This window comes from Carassius carassius, chromosome 42, assembly GCF_963082965.1.
Source record: "Carassius carassius chromosome 42, fCarCar2.1, whole genome shotgun sequence".
NCBI lineage: Eukaryota > Metazoa > Chordata > Actinopteri > Cypriniformes > Cyprinidae > Carassius > Carassius carassius.
This window is the reverse complement of record NC_081796.1, coordinates 14,187,917-14,208,101: the sequence shown is the minus strand read 5'-3', so window position 1 is coordinate 14,208,101 and position 20,185 is coordinate 14,187,917. Positions and strand designations below refer to the sequence as shown.

General features: G+C 39.0%; 1 protein-coding gene across 2 annotated transcripts; it reads right to left on the bottom strand.

Moving 5' to 3' along the window:
- Nucleotides 1–757: 757 nt before the first annotated feature.
- Nucleotides 758–11,704, bottom strand: LOC132124012 (suppressor of cytokine signaling 6-like). 2 transcript variants are annotated; one of them, XM_059534735.1, is made up of 3 exons: nt 11,311–11,704; nt 1,808–2,681; nt 758–1,777 (listed from the first exon to the last, which is right to left on the bottom strand). In XM_059534735.1, exons 2-3 carry the CDS (start codon nt 2,555–2,557, stop codon nt 980–982), a joined length of 1,548 nt encoding a protein of 515 aa, XP_059390718.1. In that variant the 5' UTR covers nt 2,558–2,681; nt 11,311–11,704; the 3' UTR covers nt 758–979. The 2 variants fall into 2 exon arrangements, with proteins under 2 accessions (XP_059390718.1, XP_059390717.1); XM_059534734.1 differs by having other exon boundaries at nt 758–2,681.
- Between the last annotated feature and the right edge of the window lie 8,481 nt (nt 11,705–20,185).

Sequence of the window (20,185 nt, the reverse complement as noted above, 5' to 3'; positions counted from 1 at the left end):
AGAATAAATTATGACTATTTTCATTTTTGGGTGAACTATCCATTTAACAGAAGTGAAAAAGGAGCAACTTTTTGCATTTTATTAGTCTATTCATCCACTGCGGCTGCCATACTGAGAATAGATATGCAAACGGCCCTTATCCGATTGCAATCCAATGACAGGGACACACATTTTGAAAGACAATAGCCTATAGAATGCATTTTGAATGTCCAATAGTCCTCAAATAACATTATAGTCCAGTCTCGTCTAGTTAACGAAAACGCTGCATAAATTTCATCATAATTTTGTCATCAGATATTATTTTTAGCTCGTCAACGTCTCATCTTAGTCACATAAAAAATGTTAGTTAACGAATATTTTTCGTCCTTAACGAAATTAACACTGATTTTCACATGCTCTCAGATGGAGCAACATTTACTATACAGAGCCATAGTTCACTGAGAAGATACGCAAACAGCTGTCATTATCTCGAATGATTTCACCATCATATGATTATATCTTCTGCGATTATGAACTCGATTTTGCATAGCTTGTCAAAGAACTACAGCTCTGTGTAGTAAATGCTGCTCCACTTGAGAACAAGCGATGGAGATTTACTGCTAATCACAGAACTGGCTTTACTGAGTAAATGCACATGACAATCGCGATTAATGGGGTTCGATTAATCGTGCAGCCCTACTAGCTATGTATTAGCATTACTGCAAAACATACTCATATAATCAATAAGAATATTTGTTTATGAATACATTTATGAATCCCAATCCTAAATGGTTTCTGGACTTACCACATTGCTCTGAAAAGAACTGCAAAATGTAAAACACTGAATCTGAGCAACAACAAATTTACCGCATATTTCTGTGGGAAGATCGGATAGTCAACCTGCGCAACTGATCACCTGACCTCCATATATGTAAACTGATTTAAGAACGCGCCACTCAACAAAAAGTGCATTTTACTACTATATCCCATTACAGTCTGTTCAGTAGTGCTTCTCCTGCAAATAATCTTTCATTTTGTTTGGTAAAGGCAGTTTCTGAATCAAATCTATCCGCGTATACTGTCTGATGACAAAGCGGCAAAGATATTGCAGCGAACGCACTTGCATGAACCGTGACACGGGATTGGTCAGCCGAACGGGGTACATGGCAGACCCTGGCAGACGGGATCTGGAGTAACAGAACGCGCCATTTTCAGAGTCTTTTATAGAGTGCTCTATGAGATCTACGATGGAAGTGTGACCTTCTACGTCGGGCTGCTCGTAAAAGCTGAATCTGCCATTCGAGTGTTCAATCCTGGTGTGAAGCGTCTTTCCCTGTGACCGAAAGCTCAGGCTGAGGAGATAGCGATCGTCTGAACTGTCTCTCACCAAAAAAGAGCCATCTGGAAGGTTGATGAGCTTCTCCTCGGCCTCCCATCGAGTTATAGGTCCCCAATACCAACCCTGCTTGGCCAGTTTTTTAAGTTCCTCTGTAAGGCTTGTTACAACCATGGGTCCACTGCTTTGGAAAGAATCGTACACTCTGCTAACACCGGGAGCGGAATTAGGGTCAAAGTTCAGGTGGTGCCTCACTCTCTCGACAACATGAGAGTCTGCACCACTGAACCCGGAGAGGGTCCTTGAAATATCGTTGCTGGAAAGAGGTGACAGGGAGGGAGAAAATAAAGGTGTGTCGGCTCTGGAGTTGGAAAGGACCATCGCCGGAGTACCAGGAAGATGTCCGTTCACCGCCTGCTCCATGAGAATGTCCGATGGCATGAGATCATGGTCATCCGGGCCCTGATCCACATGCAACGAGTTAGATTCGACCTGATCAACCACTTCCATTGGCGAGGGACCATCCAAGCAGAAGGACTTGGATGAATCAGTGTACATTCCCTCATCTAAAGGCATTGTGTACTGGATATAGTCCTGAGGTGTGAGTCCAATAGGCACGTGATCCTCAATGTTCAAATGCAAGTTGCCACTCTGAGTCTCCATGTCCTTCAAAGATTCGCTCTGATCCTGGAACAGACCTTCTAATTGAATGTCATGGAACTCCTTTCTGATGCCATTGAGGGAGGGACTGGGACTGGGGGAGTGGACCATAGCTTTGACCTTCACCTCCATCTTGATGCAAGCCTCTTCAGAGCCGGCTGGCCGGAAAGGCCACGGAGAAGGACTGTAATGATGGCTTCGGAGGGACGAGGACCTTAAGGGCCGCTGGGCTTTGACTTCATTAAAGCATATTGGGACTGATGAGGAAGAGAAGGTGTCATCATCATCTCCAGAGCCCACTGCTGTGGAGCCTCCTTTGACTTTCGCTTTCTGTTTGGTAGACAGTCTCCTCTTTAGAGTGCCCATAAGACTCTCGCTTTTCGATCGGTTCTTATGACCCTTCTCATCCTCCCCATTAAGATCACAACCTACCAGCCCTTTGGTGTAACAGCCTTCGAAGAGAGAGTCATCCTTGGTGAATTCAGCTGCTAATGATGGCTGCTGGAGCATGACGAAATCCCCATCTTCTTTGCCCTTTATGTTAAGTGACTTTCTGATCGTCTTCAGACTGATCTTCTTCATCCTTGTACACCCAGTCAGGTGAGGGCATGGGACGGTCCAATCTGCTGACCGAAAGATGCTAACCGCAGAGTCTGGCCATGTGACTGGGAAATGTCAATCATGTGAACGCCAAAGCCTTCGTCATCTGCAAAAGGTGAGATAAAAGACATCATGAAAACTAGATACATGAGAACTAAACATGCAGTTTTCTCACTCTTTTTGATTTATGATTACACTTCAAGTCATCTGTGACAGATATATTGGTCAGTATCTTTTTTTCTGTTTGGCCATTCCGCTAGATAAGACCCCTATTCCTTGGCCGGGATCATTGGCCACCTTTGAAGTCCATTATACTGAGAAAAATCCTGAAATGTTTTCCTCAAAAACCTTAATTTATTTGTGACTATAGAAAGAAAGAAATGAACATCTTGGATGACATTGGGTAGAGTAAATTATCAGGATTTTTTTTTTATTCTGTAAGTGAACTATTCCTTTATCTATTTAATTATTATCTAATTTTTAATGTATCCAATTTATAATGTCAATACCTCAAACTACATTTATTCATAATGCTTATATTTACAAAAACACCATTAGTACTTTAATTGATTAACCCTTTCTTATATAAATTTACTTTTGAGACATATTTTAAGTTAAAGTAGACTGTCTGATGAGGTTAAGTTTACATTTCAAACGTGTAACAAAATCGATTACCATCACAGGTGACACATGAAATATATAATGTTACAAAGCTCTCCGTTATGACATCTGATGTTTATCGTTTGACTTTAATTTTACAATACTCAAATCAACACGAGTGCAATCTCAGGTTGTTATAAATAATGTGTCATTAATCAATCATTAGATCAGTTCACGGCTTTCACTATATTTATATATATGCATTTACTTACAATCATTCTTATAATCCTCAAAAACAGCAGTTTACTGCAGAACTGACAAAGGTATGGAAGTAAAATAATGACTTATGTCTTTGAAACAAAAAAGCATGCTGAATAGCACTATCTGAAAAAATAATGCATTGAATTAACAGTACTTGCATTTTAATGCCTTGAATTTCCAGGGCTTGCATCTTTAGGTCCTGAAATTTAATATAGTTGTTCGTTTAAGCTGTGAATATTTCAATTAAAAATATTTCACACACTTTTTCATAATTAAAAAAATCACTAATTCATATTCACGTTCCAGAATTCACTTCCAAAATATTAAATCGGTTAAAAAATACGATGTATAATATTCGACAGGCAAATTTCGGTCCATTTTATTTCACTTTCCAAATTCGCTTCCACAAATTCAGTGGTTAAAATTCGGCAGATAATTCGCCCTTTCACATCCGGGAGCTGCAGGAATAGCAGTAGAGCACAGAGGCATAATCTCCAACTGCTGTCAGTTGCTCACCAGCAGGTGGTGCAAGCGGCTTCTGATGAAGACCAAAGCAACAGGTGGATTAAGTAATACAGTTACAAAAACTGATCTGCAGAAATTAAGCAAGCGCTAGGTAGAAGTTTTGATTATCGGGGCATGTGGTAAAGCTGATTGTGCGTATGTTTATTTCAACCTATTTGCTGTTAGGCTACCAAGTAAGCAGCATTCAAAGGAGATTATAATGGTGTTTTACCCAACGCTGAAGTACAGAACTAACATTACATCTAAGGAAGACACATATTGCTTTCGGTTGTTTAGTTTCCGTAACTTTGTGTCATGGCTTTTGCGTCGCTGAGCTGTAATACTGGGGATCCCCTCACGTCACACTCCAGGATTCCCCAATGACGAGTAACGCTTCTCAGTCAAATAATACTGTGATATAAGACCTCAGATCTCAGAATAGATTTTATTGATGATTATGCAAACTATATACAGGCAAGCAAATTGGGTCAAAAAGAATCCAATGCGCTGCATTTTCTTTAAAATTGATTTCCATTACCGCTGATCTATAAAGTCGACAGTCACACAAAGATACCAATACCATGATTAGTTTTAACAATATGCAACCAATTTATATGAACATAAAAAAATGAGTTAAAAACAATCTATGTATATTCTGAAAATTTAAACTGAAGAAATTATTGACGTGCTACCGCACCCAAGGGACCGTCTGACAATTCCACTGACTGGGTTAAAAGGTCCAATGTGTTTTAATTAAAATGTTAAATAACACAGTCAAATTCTTAATCTTGTATTTCTCATAGTGATTTTCTACAGGTGAGATTTTGCCAATACCTCCCTTCATATATTTACAGTAGGCTATACAATTATTTACATATTAAAGATCCCTGGAAAGGGTTTTCATGTTCCAACAGTTGTAGTAGGCTATCCCTAGTAAGTCAGTAAGACTGACTTACTAGGGATGGGCGTTTTCCACAAATATCACATTCGAATATTTGAGCTCAAAAAAAAAAGAATATTCGAATATTCGTTTATTTAAATTAAGTTTAATGAGTCAGACGTTATTTTTCAGCAACATTTGTTTTCGTCATTTTGAACAAGCTTACACACAATAAGCTTGAACATTACACATCGTGTTTTGTAGCTGAAAACCTTTAACAATGTGTGCAAAGAAATAAAAGTACAGATTAAAAGCAAAAAAATAATAATAATAAGTGAACAAAGAAAAAACGTAAAGCAGCCTACAGCAATTAGGCTATTGTAGGCTACACTTAACTTTTAAACTGTCAGCAAATCTTTTTTGCTTTTTTTCTATTGTTTTACATGTTCTTGTTAAGAAATATGTGCATGAAAACATGATCGGGGGAAAGTCGGCTCCGTCTGTTAACAATAAGGCCGGCCCGCGGAGAAAACACGCTCTGACGGCACAGACGTTGGCGGTACTCACAAATAACGGCGTGCTAAGCGAATACGTTTTCAGAATCAGAATCAGAATCAGAATCAGAATGAGCTTTATTGCCAGGTATGTTCACACATACGAGGAATTTGTTTTCGTGACAGAGCTCCGCAGTGCAACATAACAGCGACAGAACAAAAAACACAATAAGGAATAAAAAATAAAAAAAAAATACAAATAGGTGGGTAAGGATTGACAATATACAAATTGACAATGTATGGCAGGTATATTAAAATGAGCATTTATGTATGTACATGTATATTATGTGGAAAAGTTTTAACTGTACGCTAAGTATGTGTGTTGGATAAATAAGTGTATGTGTATATAAATATAAATATAAGTAGTGTATTGTGTTCCATGTATGTACATGTATATTATGTGCAAAAGATTTAAGTGTACGCTAAGTATGTGTGTTGGATAAAAAGTGTAGTGTATATAAATAGTGTAGTGTGTCCCACAGTTATTATCAGCTGTTCATAAAATGGATTGCCTGAGGGAAGAAACTGTTCCTGTGTCTGGTCGTTCTGGTGCTCAGTGCTCTGTAGCGTCGACCAGATGGCAACAGTTCAAAGAGGGAGTGTGCTGGATGTGAGGGGTCCAGAGTGATTTTAACAGCCCTTTTGCTCACTCTGGATAAGTACAGTTCTTGAATAGATGGGAGGGTTGTACCGATAATTCGCTCAGCAGTCCGGACTACCCTCTGTAGTCTTCTGAGGTCCGATTTAGAAGCTGAGCTGAACCAGACAGTTACTGAAGTGCAGAGGATGGATTCGATGATGGTGGAGTAGAACTGTTTCAGCAGATCCTGTGGCAGGTTAAACTTCCTCAGCTGGCGAAGGAAGTACAACCTCTGCTGGGCCTTTTTCACAATGGAGTCAATGTGAATGTCCCACTTCAGGTCCTGAGAGATAGTGGTGCCCAGGAACCTGAATGACTCCACTGCAGTCACAGTGCTGTTCATGATGGTGAGTGGGGGGAGTGCAGGGGGGTTTCTCCTGAAGTCCACGATCATCTCCACTGTTTTGAGCGTGTTAAGCTCCAGGTTGTTGAGAGTGCACCAGACAGCCAGCTCTTTAACCTCCTGTCTGTAAGCAGACTCGTCACCGTCCTGAATGAGGCCGATGAGTGTGATGTCATCTGCAAACTTCAGGAGCTTGACAGAGGGGTCCTTAGATGTGCAATCGTTAGTGTACAGGGAGAAGAGCAGTGGGGAGAGAACACAACCCTGGGGAGCTCCGGTGCTGATTGTACGGGTGCTGGATGTGTATTTTCCTAGTCTCACTAGCTGCTGCCTGTCGGTCAGGAAGCTGTTGATCCACTGACAGACGGAGGTGGGCATGGAGAGCTGAGTTAGTTTGGGCAAGAGGAGGTTTGGGATGATCGTGTTGAAGGCAGAGCTGAAGTCCACAAACAGGATCCTCACATAGGTCCCCGGTCTGTCTAGGTGTTGCAGAACATAATGCAGTCCGATGTTTACTGCATCGTCCACAGACCTGTTTGCTCTGTAGGCAAACTGAAGAGGATCTAGCAAGTGTCCAGTGATGTCTTTCAGGTGGGCCAGCACCAGTTTTTCAAATGACTTCATGACTACAGACGTTAGAGCCACAGGCCTGTAGTCATTTAGTCCTGTAATTTTGGATTTCTTTGGGATAGGGATGATGGTGGAGCGTTTGAAGCATGAAGGGACTTCGCACAGTTCCAGCGATCTGTTGAAGATCTGTGTGAAGATGGGGGCCAGCTGGTCAGCACAGGATTTCAGACAGGCTGGTGTAACGCAATCTGGGCCTGGTGCTTTTTTCCTTTTCTGCTTCCGGAAGACCTGGCGCACCGCATCCTCGCTGATCTGTATTGCAGGTGTGGGGGAGAGGGGGGATGCAGGAGGTGTGAATGGTGAGAGCGCTTGATTGGAGAGGTGTTCAGGGTGGGTTGCAGGAGTTGTGAATGGTGTGAACGGTTGTTTGGAGAGGCATTCAGGGTTGGTTGCAGGAGTTGTGAATGGTGTGAATGGTTGTGTGGGGAGGTGTTCAGGGCAGGTGATGGGTGTTCTTTCAAACCTGCAGTAAAACTCGTTCAGATCGTCTGCCAGTCGTTGATTCTCCACAGTGCTGGGGGGTGGTGTCTTGTAATTGGTGATCTTCTTTAGGCTTCTCCACACTGATGCGGAGTCGTTCAAAGTGAACTGAGTCCTTATTTTTTCAGAATAATTCCTCTTTGCCTCTTTGATCTCCTTTTCCAGTGTGTATTTAGCCTGTTTATACAAGACATTGTCCCCCTTCCTGTAAGCATCTTCTTTGGCCTGACGGAGCTGTCTGAGTTTTGCAGTGAACCACGGTTTGTCATTGTTGTAATTTAGTTGAGTCTTGGTAGGAATACACATATCCTCACAGAAACTGATATATGATGTTACGGTCTCTGTGAGTTCATCCAGATCGGTGGCAGCAGCTTCAAAAACACTCCAATCAGTGAGGTCAAAACAAGATTGTAAATCCTGCTCTGCTTCATTAGTCCATCTTTTTACAGTCCTTAATACAGGTTAAGCTGATTTTAGTTTCTGCCTGTAGGTCGGTATAAGATGAACCAGAAGGTGATCAGAACGTCCCAAAGCTGCTCGTGGAACAGAGTGAAATGCATCCTTTATTGTTTTGTAACAGTGATCCAATATATTACTGTCTCTTGTGGGACAAGTAACATGCTGTCTGTATTTTGGCAGTTCACGGGAGAGATTGGCTTTATTAAAGTCCCCAAGAATGATTAAAACAGAGTCTGGGTGTTGTTGTTCTGTCTCTGTGATCTGCTCAGCGAGTTTCTGTAAAGCTGAGCTCACGTGCGCTTGAGGAGGGATGTAAACACTAACCAGAATGAACGAATGAATCTCCCGCGGCGAATAGAACGGCTTGCAGTTAATGAAGAGCGTTTCGAGATTTGAGCAGCACGTCTTCTTTAACACAGTTACATCTGTACACCACCGTTCATTGATGTAAAAGCATGTCCCGCCGCCGCGCGATTTCCCCGTTGATTCTGCTTTGCGATCCGCTCTAAACAGCTGAAAGTCCGGCAGATGGAGCGCGCTGTCCGGTATGGTGTCATTCACCCAAGTTTCCGTGAAACACAGAGCAGCAGAGTGGGAGAAATCTTTATTTGTCCGAGAGAGCAGAAGCAGTTCGTCCGTTTTGTTGGGTAGAGAGCGGAGATTTGCCAGATGGATGCTAGGCAACGGTGTTCGAAATCCGCGTTTTCTGAGTCTCACGAGCGCGCCAGCTCTTTTTCCCCGTCTGCGCGTCCTCTTGAAGCGTGTGATCAGCGCAGACGCTCCGCCGACAAGAATGTCCAGCAAAACATCAGAATAGTCGAAAACCGGTGAAATATCGGGAGATGTGTGTTGCCGAATATCCAGCAATTCGTCCCTGGTGAAACTGATTGCAGGAATATAACTAAAGACAGGACAAACTAACAAAAACACAAAAACAACTGCAGAGCACGTCACGGAGGCAGCCATCCTGTATCGGCGCCACTCGTTTCTTCTTTCTTTTGTGAAGCGCTTCGTGTTTTCGTTTCACCACTGAATGGGATCCTCATCTGGTGGAATACATGGCTCCAGCAAGAACTGTTCCCACTCGTCTCGGCTGGACTCTCTGTAATCAGCCTTCTCCGACAAGTGGGCATTGCATCCGCTTTATCGTTGATGATGGCGGCTGCATCCGCACCACTCGCATCAAGGAAAATGTTCTGATAATGTTCAAAAAAAGTGTTTTTTTTCTTACTTCTCTCATGTTTTCATCGAAAAACCTGAGATGTTTGTGCCGAGGGTCTAGGGCAGACACGAGAAGAGGAGTTTTCACTGCATTCTCCAAGTTAGCGGTGTTTATTCGTTGCTTGAGAGATGCTGCAAAAATGTTCTTGAATTCGGTCACTTTCTGTAATTCTCCACGGCATATTTGAAGTAGAAGACCGCAGTTCTTAGGGGGCGTTCACATATCGCGTCTTTTGCATGCTCAAGTTCGTTATTTCCAATGTAGGCGCGGTATGCGCGCTCATAATGGAAGCGACGCGGTCGCGATGCGCACGCGGTGCAACGCGCCACGACGCGCCCGTTTTTTCCAGGCGCGTCCGCACTGCATTGAGTTAAAAACATCTCAACTTTCAGAATGCCGCAAGCGCACCGCAGGTCATGTGACAAGAACTAAACATTCAGCTTCATCCTTTCCTGTAAACGTTGAAAGCTCAGCCAAAATGAAGGAACTGCTGATCATAGCTGTATATGGATTGCCATTTTGAAATAAATTTAGTAGCAGAGCTACTGAAAGCGATTTTTTTTCTTTTGTGCTGCAAATCCATTTATCCTTTGCTGAAATGTCCACGTCTTCATGGAGAGAACGCGTCATTGTTTCTTAGCTTCAGGAGCGCTTCTGCCCGAGCGCTTTGGAAAGAAGGAGAAAGTGGCGCGCATAGCCTTTTCCACGCATTAGGCGCGATACGTGAATGGCCCCTTATTCATTCATTAATTATTTTTTAAATAAATTAAATAAATTATTTTATATATATAACATGCACTTTTTCTTGTTCCGTAACTTGCGTTCATATCCTCATCTGTCTGTATATAGTTTGCATCATCAGTAAGATGTGAGTTTATCTTTTAATCGGTGTCACTGTTAGTGCGCCGAGCCACGTAATGTGTTTTCTTTTCTTTAACAGATTTCTGAGGGAAACCGCGTGAAACCTTGAGCGTTCGTTCATATTTTACATCTGCTTAACTGTCTATATAGTTTGCATAATCATCAATAAAATGTATTCTGAGGTCTTATATAGCAGTATTAGCTGATTGAGAAGCGTTACTCGTCATTGGGGAATCCTGGAGTGTGACGTGAGGGGATCCCTAGTATTACAGCACAGCAACGCAAAAGCCATGACACAAAGTTACGGAAACTAAACAGCTGAAAGCAATATGTGTCTTCCTTAGATGTAATGTTAGTTCTGTACTTCAGCGTTGGGTAAAACACCATTATAATCTCCTTTGAATGCTGCTTACTTGGTAACAGCAAAGAGGTTGAAATAAACATACGCACAATCAGCTTTACCACATGCCCCGATAATCAAAACTTCTACCTAGCGCTTGCTTAATTTCTGCAGATCAGTTTTTGTAACTGTATTACTTAATCCACCTGTTGCTTTGGTCTTCATCAGAAGCCGCTTGCACCACCTGCTGGTGAGCAACTGACAGCAGTTGGAGATTATGCCTCTGTGCTCTACTGCTATTCCTGCAGCTCCCGGATGTGAAAGGGCGAATTATCTGCCGAATTTTAACCACTGAATTTGTGGAAGCGAATTTGGAAAGTGAAATAAAATGGACCGAAATATGCCTGTCGAATATTATACATCGTATTTTTTAACCGATTTAATATTTTGGAAGTGTATTCTGGAACGTGAATATGAATTATTGATTTTTTAATTATAAAAAGGTGTGTGAAATATTTTAATTGAAATTTTCACAGCTTAAACGAACAACTATATTAAATTTCAGGACCTAAAGATGCAAGCCCTGGAAATTCAAGGCATTAAAATGCAAGTACTGTTAATGCAATGCATTATTTTTCAGTTAGTGCTATTCAGCATGCTTTTTTGTTTCAAATACATAAGTCATTATTTTACTTCCATACAAAGGCCTTATATCAACACATTTAATTCGCATATGATACGAGAGCATCTAACTCAATAACCATAACACAGAACTTTTTTTAAAGATTAATCAATTATAATACATTTTAAAGTATGGACTGTCAGGCCAATTTCTGTAACTTTGTCTAAAAAAGAAAAAGGCCTAAAATGAACTGACTTAGCAGGCTATGGGACCTTCATCGTGTCTGACATAAATAGTGTAAATATAAAAAGTACATACAAAAAAATCATGTCCACTTACCACTTTAAATAGTTTAATTCCCCTCTCTTTCTTCATAAAGATGGATCAGGGTCGAATGTGTGTGTAAATCTTGACGAAGAGCAACGCATTTAGCATTAGCGTGCTAATAAAAGACTGCTAGCTGCTAATCTAATCTAACAGTCAGCTCCCTCGCACGACCAAGAGCTGCTTCACTTCATAAACACCCACTGCTGATGGTCTGTCATCATCTCATGCACGTGAAGAGCCGAGGCTGTTTTCTCCTCAGCTGTATTTGCCCGTTTGATGAGAGATACATGCCTTAAAATTTTATGACAGCTCCATTTCTCTCTTCCTCTTTTTTTGTGCTAGCTAGCAACTTTGGCTACAGCCCGTTCCTCTCCCTCTTCCTTTGTTGACTGTTGCATTATGGGAAAAGACCCAGAAACGATAACAAGAGGGAGGAGAGCGTCTGGACTGGGAATATATTTATATATAAATATATACATTACATAAAATATATACATATTTATATATAAATATATACATCATAATCAGGCTCTGTAAAAACATTTGACTCTAATATGTCAAAAAATTAAACAAGAATTTTAAAATTGACTTCATCCAGTGTTCAGATTTTTGTACTAGAAATGTATGCAAATTAGCGCATATTTCATTAAATAATGCATCATTTGCATATAAAAAAAACATTTGAGAAGACTTGAAAAACAAAAAATGTTTGCAATTATCAATGTAATCAACTTAGTAAGTAAGGTGATAACTATTAGTTATTTATTTTTACCCAATTCACCTGCAGTGTCTCGCCTTAAGTAGGTTATGTAGCAGATTATTTATTATAGCACATTCAGTTATTAAACTTTATTATCTGAATTGTGATATTATTTATATATTATTTATGTATCATGGGAAAGTGTGTCAAGTTCATTCATTCATTCATTCTTCATCAAGTCACACTTATATTATCTGAGAGTGAATTATCTATGTAATCATATTATTTAATTCTTGCTAACTTTTCAATCAAGTTGTTATGCTGATAATATGAATTGAAATGATAAATATTTTTGTAATTATATAACATTTTTACAAAGCATTGTCACTACACACACACACACACACACACACACACACACAATGTTGTAGCTTGAACTCACAGGCCTGGGACAAAATGAATACACTAAGCAACAAGGAATTACTCAAAATCTGTCTGTTAAGTACGTTTCAGTTTAATCAGATAAAATGCTCTTCGAAATAAGAAAAGTTATCTTTATTAAAAGTTATTAAATGCTCAGATCAGCAGAGTCTTGTCATGAAAGTTGAATTTTTTTTTTTCACATCAGTATCTTTATATTTTGAAGGGTCTTTATATCTTAGATATGCTCAATAATGAAAACAAATACAGATAAACACATACATATATACATGTTATTTTTCTTTTTGACTATATATATATATATATATATATATATATATATACATACAGTACAGACCAAAAGTTTGGACACACCTTCTCATTCAAAGAGTTTTCTTTATTTTCATGATTATGAAAATTGTAGATTCACACTGAAGGCATCAAAATTATGAATTAACACATGTGGAATTATATATGGAATTATACACATAACAAAAAAGTGTGAAACAACTGAAAATATGTCATATTCTAGGTTCTTCAAAGTAGCCACCTTTTGCTTTGATTACTGCTTTGCACACTCTTGGCATTCTCTTGATGAGCTTCAAGAGGTAGTCACCTGAAATGGTCTTCCAACAGTCTTGAAGGAGTTCCCCGAGAGATGCTTAGCACTTGTTGGCCCTTTTGCCTTCTGTCTGTGGTCCAGCTCACCCCTAAACCATCTCGATTGGGTTCAGGTCCGGTGACTGTGGAGGCCAGGTCATCTGGCGCAGCACCCCATCACTCTCCTTCTTGGTCAAATAGCCCTTGATGCCTTCAGTGTGACTCTACAATTTTCATAGTCATGAAAATAAAGAAAACTCTTTGAATGAGAAGGTGTGTCCAAACTTTTGGTCTGTACTATATAGATTTATGAATATTTTGTCAAGTCGAAATCTTTTTTTTTTTCAAAGTGCTGCAGTGTTATTTGAGATAAAGCATGAACTTTCAAATAATTCATTGGTGGCCTAATTAGTGTCAATATTGTTTTTAAGTGGGTAATAGTGTTTACTGCTGTTGATCTAATATGAGCCTTATTTTCAGATGCTGTGTTTTTTCCACCCTTGAAGTTAAACTGTCAAATTAATCAAATGCTGTGGTGAACCTGCCGAAGCTCTTTGTGTAGAGACAGCCTCTTTGCAAAGAGTCTAATTACATGCCCCTATTAGAGCTTATCAAGCTGAACCACATTATATCCAGAGTAGAGGAGAGGTCCTGTTTCCTTTAGGAGCCATGCTTATAAAGGGGTTTTAGAAGACAAACCAGAATCTTAATATAAAGATAAACAGGGTTTCTTTACATTGCATGCTTTTTATTTATTTTAAAAGCAAGAGATTATCATTTGTCATATCTCATATGATTTTTCCTATTTTGTATGAAAGCTGCATGAGCCAGAAATTATTTGCTCAATATGTCTGCTGCATCTCTCACATTGATTTTGTCCTTCAGCTTGACTGTTTTCGCTAGAGGGACGGTTGTCAGAGGTCCCTCGGTGCCTACCCTAATATCTTCAACACTTGCAGTGGAGCGGAAGACGTGTATTACAAACATGTCAGACAGTGATAGTACCAGTGGGACCACTTGGGTTTTTGTTGTCTGAGATTACTTGGCTTGAGTGGCTCTTGCTCTCCAGTCTGGGGTCATTTATTGGCTTGATCGTGTTTACCTCTTTAGCGTATGCTCTCTTTTTCTTTCAAGTCAACAAGTGCATGCTCTGGATACATTAGCATGCAGGAAAGGCAATCCGCGAGCTAGTCCTTCAAAACCTCTGCTTGCTCCACATGGAAAAACCCTTAAAGGGTCTGAGAGAGTTTGAATTAATTACACCTGAAACAGCTGGAGCCACAATGAATGTAATGAGTCAGTTATATACAACTCGAGCTGAATGCAATTAACCTATGTAAAGAAAACACCATTGATATTTACTTAAAACATGGTTTGTTCATTGTCTTTAAACTGAGCTTATGCTTTTTGGGTTATTTTGGTGTGTGTGTGTGTGTGTGTGTGTGTGTGTGTGTGTGTGTGTGTGTGTGTGTGCATGCATGTGCTTTGAAGAACTCTGGATGTTATGTAAATATGATGGCCTGGTTGTGTAATGTTAAAGTATGTGTTGTAATAGCATGAGATATTATTCTGTTATATCACTTTCTGTTTTTAATTCAGCCCAGATATTGTTTCAGCTTTTTGCCACTCTTCATGGGTGCCAGACTAAAGTTTTTTTTTTTTTTAAATAATTTAGATATTTTATCAACCTTTTTTTTTTTTTTTTACACACTTCATTGATGCAAAATTAGAAATGTTTGTGTTTTTAAATACACATTATACTCGATAATATTAAAGGTCCCGTTCTTCGTGAGAATGAATCCCATGTTTTAAACTTTAGTTAGTGTGTAATGTTGTTGTTAGAGTATAAATAATACCTGTAAAATTCTAAAGCTCATAGTTCAATGCCAAGCGAGATATTTTATTTAACAGAATTCGCCTACAAAAAAACGACCCATTTGGACTACATCCCTCTAGTTCCTGCAGTAATGACGTCACTAAAACAGTTTTTTGACTAACCTCCGCCCACATGAATACACAAAAAGGTGGGCCTGGTCTTGTTGCGCTCAGACGGAGAAGAGGAAGAGCTGCGTTTGTGTTTGTCGCCATGTCGTCGAAATGCTGTTATTTTCATCTTGGAGTCCAATCACCTTTGTTTGGCCTTCCCAGGGATGCTGTACTTGGAGATTAATGGTTACAAATTATGTTTAACTCGGTTCCCGAAAATTATAATCCACATGTAAAACTATGTGCAGCACATTTTGCTGAGACCAGCTTGCTGAGGACTGCTTCCTCAATCTCAATCAGTTTAATGCCGGATTCGCACAAAGATTATTCCGGAAAGATGGAGCAGCTCCCTCTCTGTCTGGAGAAGGCGTTGTTTATGGACCACAACCGGTAAGTGTATTTTATTTTTTAAGTTGGTGCGTTTAACAGTTTCTGTAACTTATTACACAAAGGGCAACGCTGTTTAGCTTTGTTAACTAGATGTTAGGGCTGTGCAAAAAAATCGAATGCTCCTGTGATTATATGTACATCTCCAGCACATGCTCCTGCCCATTTGCTTCTCAAAACTACTCCAAAACTAGCCCAATCACGTTTCCAGGAGGGCCGCGTGTGCTAAGCTGGTGTCTAATCACAACACAGGAACCGCTGGCCCAATCAGAACGCGTTACGTATTTCTGAAGGAGCGACTTTATAGAACAAGGCAATCATCAGCCCGTTTTAATGACAGTGAAAACAGCCGTATACAGATAGGTGAATAGTGTGAAAAATACTGTGTTTTTTTACACGTGAAACATGAACACGTTATATTGCACACTTTAAACACAATCAAAGCTTCAAAAAAGTATGAAAAACGGGACCTTTAAGGATTATCAAAATAGCCTCTAATTGCAATGATTTAGCCATTTAAGCATTTTATTGTATTTCATCAAAAAAAAAAAAAATAAATAAACTGTTGTAATGTGAGTGAGACAAAGCTGTTGCATAAATTCATGCACACATGACATTGCATTCTACTTTTTCATATATATATATATATATATATACTTTTTTCCCCTTAATGTGTTATGCCATTAAATACAAACAAACTAATTAATTAATTAATTAATTGATTGATTAATATTACTCTTTATCATATTTTCTGTTCTTTTTTCTGTTTTCTTCTCTTTTGTGATGTATTTCTGAGTGAAACGCTTCTCTAAGGAGAAGAAAAATGAATGGGTGGGAAGTGATTTTATTGATCAGGAACTGATTGGATCATTGGATTGTTGTTGTTTGCTAATTGCTATCATCTCATGTGAGTGAAAGGTTGCTGGAGGGAAGTGGTTGTTGTCCTGCCTTCGTGCTAGTGAAGACGTCATCAGAGAAGAGATGCAGTTGCAAGACGAATGAAAAAATATTACTAATAATGATGATATGCACAGATTAATTACACACTGCAATATTCCATAAAAAAATATTATCTTCATTAAAACAAATCTAGAGAAATTTTGCTTTACATCAGTTGCTCATCAGTGGATCCTCTGGGATGGGTGCAATCAGAATGGAAGTCTAAACAGCTGCTAAAACAAGAATCCACACAACCTGAGCTGATCAGTTAATGTCTTATGAAATGAAAAGCTGCATGTTTGTAAGAAACACCATCATTAAGATGTTTTAGCTTTAAAGCATTGCTTCTGGGAAATTCTATATTGATTATGTCCATCTGGAATTAACTGGATTGTTGCTTGCTGATAGCTGTGATATCATATGAGTGACAGGATGCTGGAGGGGAGAAGTAATTGTCCCACCACATTAGAGAAGAGATGTTGTTGTCAGGTGGAAGGATAATTTTTTGAATAAAAAAACGAATGATTTGCACAGATAAATTATTTATAACAAGTACTGTAATTATATATATATATATATATATATATATATATATATATATATTTATATATATATATATATATATATATATATATATATATATATATATATATATATATATATATATATATAATAAAGTAAAAACACCAAATGTCCAATTTCATGGTGACTTGCACATGGCAGATACCCAGATACCCCTGGAACTCGTTCACTGTCATATAGAAAGTCTAAAGAGTTTCAAAACAACCAAATTAGAAATCGGAGTGTCTACCTGCTCTTTGCGATATCAAATGTGTTTGGGTTATGTTCCATATTGGACTCTTAGTGTTTAATATTCATGATGATTCCGGACAGGAGCATGGATGTAAGCCAGGGCGATAGATTTGGTTCATCAGCCAAGCACTTTATCTCACAGTGGGGAAAAAAACGCGGTGCGATCCTCTCCGTATCACAAGTTTGCATATCAAAAAGAGACAGCCATGTGGAAAATAAAACAGGGAAATCAGTCCAAAGGTCTTCAGGTCAGGGATGTGCTGCGAGTCATATCAACTGGTCAGACCGCTCAGGGAGGAGACCACAGCATTGTGGTGTTTTAGACAAATAGAGTGATTTGGACAGTGAGGCTTCGGTGTACCAGAGGAGGTGATGAATCATACCGAAGCCAGGACACATTCATCTGAAGGTGCAGTCTGTTTCCTCAGGCTGGAAAGCTTTGAATGACTGATCTCAGATCTAGGCTGATTACCAGCAGGGTCTATCACAGTGAGCACATGGTGAACATTTAGGTGTTTAAATCATATTCCATCTGCCACATACAGGCCTTTAGTTCTGATATAAAGATGGATGGATGAAAGGTGAAAAACTCATCCAATGCTATCCAGAAGACCTGTCCTATGAAATCAGCCTGGAAATGTTATTTAATCAGTCTTTGTGGATTGTTGGTTCATCAGACTGTAGAAAGTGTTAGTACGCTTTGTGTGCTGTTATTAATAAAGAAACAAGACATCAGTTTATTTAATAATGATCTTGAGATATTTAAACAAGGACAACACAATGAAATAATAAACATGTCATAACAAACAATTGATTTACTTTAATAGATTAAAGTAATAGGAACAGTTCACCCCCCAAAAAATAATAAAATAAAATCCCTTCAGGCCACTCAGGATGTAGATGAGTTTGTTTCTTCATCAGAGCACTTACATCACACCAATGGATCCTCTGCAGTGAATGCATTTCTGTGGATTATTGTGATGTTTTTATCTGTTGTTTGAGCTCTTATTTGATCTGACGGCACCCATTCACTGCAGAGGATCAAGTGATGTAGGGATAAATCCAAAGAAGAAACAAACTCTACATCTACAATTTATCTTGTGTGGCCAGATAGTGAGTACATTTTCAACTGTTTTCTTGAGCATGCAAATGTCTTCTTGTATTTAATGTTTTTTTTTTTTTTGTATTGTTTATATCTTAAACCTACTTAAATTAAGATTAGTTAATCTCTGTCTGTTATGTAACTGTCTTTGCATGAAAGAAATAAATATATGTTCAGCATAATTTTAATATTTATCACAGCTTTCTAAAATCATACAATATCACAGCTTTGTCCTCTGTCACCTACCGCTTTTAATGCATAAAAAGATGTGTGCCTGCTGAGCCGTCAATCAAGATCTAGAAGTCTTTTAATTATCCATTTTGAGGATCTTACTGTGTTGTCATATGTCACCAAATAAATATAACTAGCAAAATCATATCAAGCTTTAGAGTCTTTTCACATCATATATTATATGATGTTATTTTTGACGCTTCAAAAATGAATTTCTTATGTAGTAGGTTTGTCTTGTCTACAAATCTCTACAAATATCTACACATTATTAAATTAAGATATATTTGCTATCACAAAATTAATATATTAAGTCTTGTTTTCTGAAAAAAATTATCAAAGTTATGCGAGTGGGGTCAGAAAATAACTTTAACATTAGTGCTCTCAGAAGACTCCACTGGCAGATATTTTGTCTTGTTTTAAGCAAAACATCCCTAAAGTTTGATACTTTTTTTCAGAAGACTAAATATGTAACGTACAGTAATCTTGTTTCTCAAGTACAACCCGAATTCCGGAAAAGTTGGGACGTTTTTTAAATTTTAATAAAATGAAAACTAAAGGAATTTCAAATCACATGAGCCAATATTTTATTCACAATAGAACATAGATAACGTAGCAAATGTTTAAACTGAGAAATTTTACACTTTTATCCACTTAATTAGCTCATTTAAAATTTAATGCCTGCTACAGGTCTCAAAAAAGTTGGCACGGGGGCAACAAATGGCTAAAAAAGCAAGCAGTTTTGAAAAGATTCAGCTGGGAGAACATCTAGTGATTAATTAAGTTAATTGATATCAGGTCTGTAACATGATTAGCTATAAAAGCTTTGTCTTAGAGAAGCAGAGTCTCTCAGAAGTAAAGATGGGCAGAGGCTCTCCAATCTGTGAAAGACTGCGTAAAAAAATTGTGGAAAACTTTAAAAACAATGTTCCTCAACGTCAAATAGCAAAGGCTTTGCAAATCTCATCATCTACAGTGCATAACATCATCAAAAGATTCAGAGAAACTGGAGAAATCTTGTGTGTAAGGGACAAGGCCGGAGACCTTTATTGGATGCCCGTGGTCTTCGGGCTCTCAGACGACACTGCATCACTCATCGGCATGATTGTGTCAATGACATTACTAAATGGGCCCAGGAATACTTTCAGAAACCACTGTCGGTAAACACAATCCGCCGTGCCATCAGCAGATGCCAACTAAAGCTCTATCATGCAAAAAGGAAGCCATATGTGAACATGGTCCAGAAGCGCCGTCGTGTCCTGTGGGCCAAGGCTCATTTAAAATGCACTATTTCAAAGTGGAATAGTGTTTTATGGTCAGACGAGTCCAAATTTGACATTCTTGTTGGAAATCACGGACGCCGTGTCCTCCGGGCTAAAGAGGAGGGAGACCTTCCAGCATGTTATCAGCATTCAGTTCAAAAGCCAGCATCTCTGATGGTATGGGGATGCATAAGTGCATACGGTATGGGCAGCTTGCATGTTTTGGAAGGCTCTGTGAATGCTGAAAGGTATATAAAGGTTTTAGAGCAACATATGCTTCCCTCCAAACAACGTCTATTTCAGGGAAGGCCTTGTTTATTTCAGCAGGACAATGCAAAACCACATAATGCAGCTATAACAACAGCATGGCTTCGTCGTAGAAGAGTCCGGGTGCTAACCTGGCCTGCCTGCAGTCCAGATCTTTCACCTATAGAGAACATTTGGCCCATC

Coding starts and splice junctions, on each gene's coding strand:
- LOC132124012 (XM_059534734.1), bottom strand. CDS start 2,557: ATGAAGAAGATCAGTCTGAAGACGATCAGAAAGTCACTTAACATAAAG.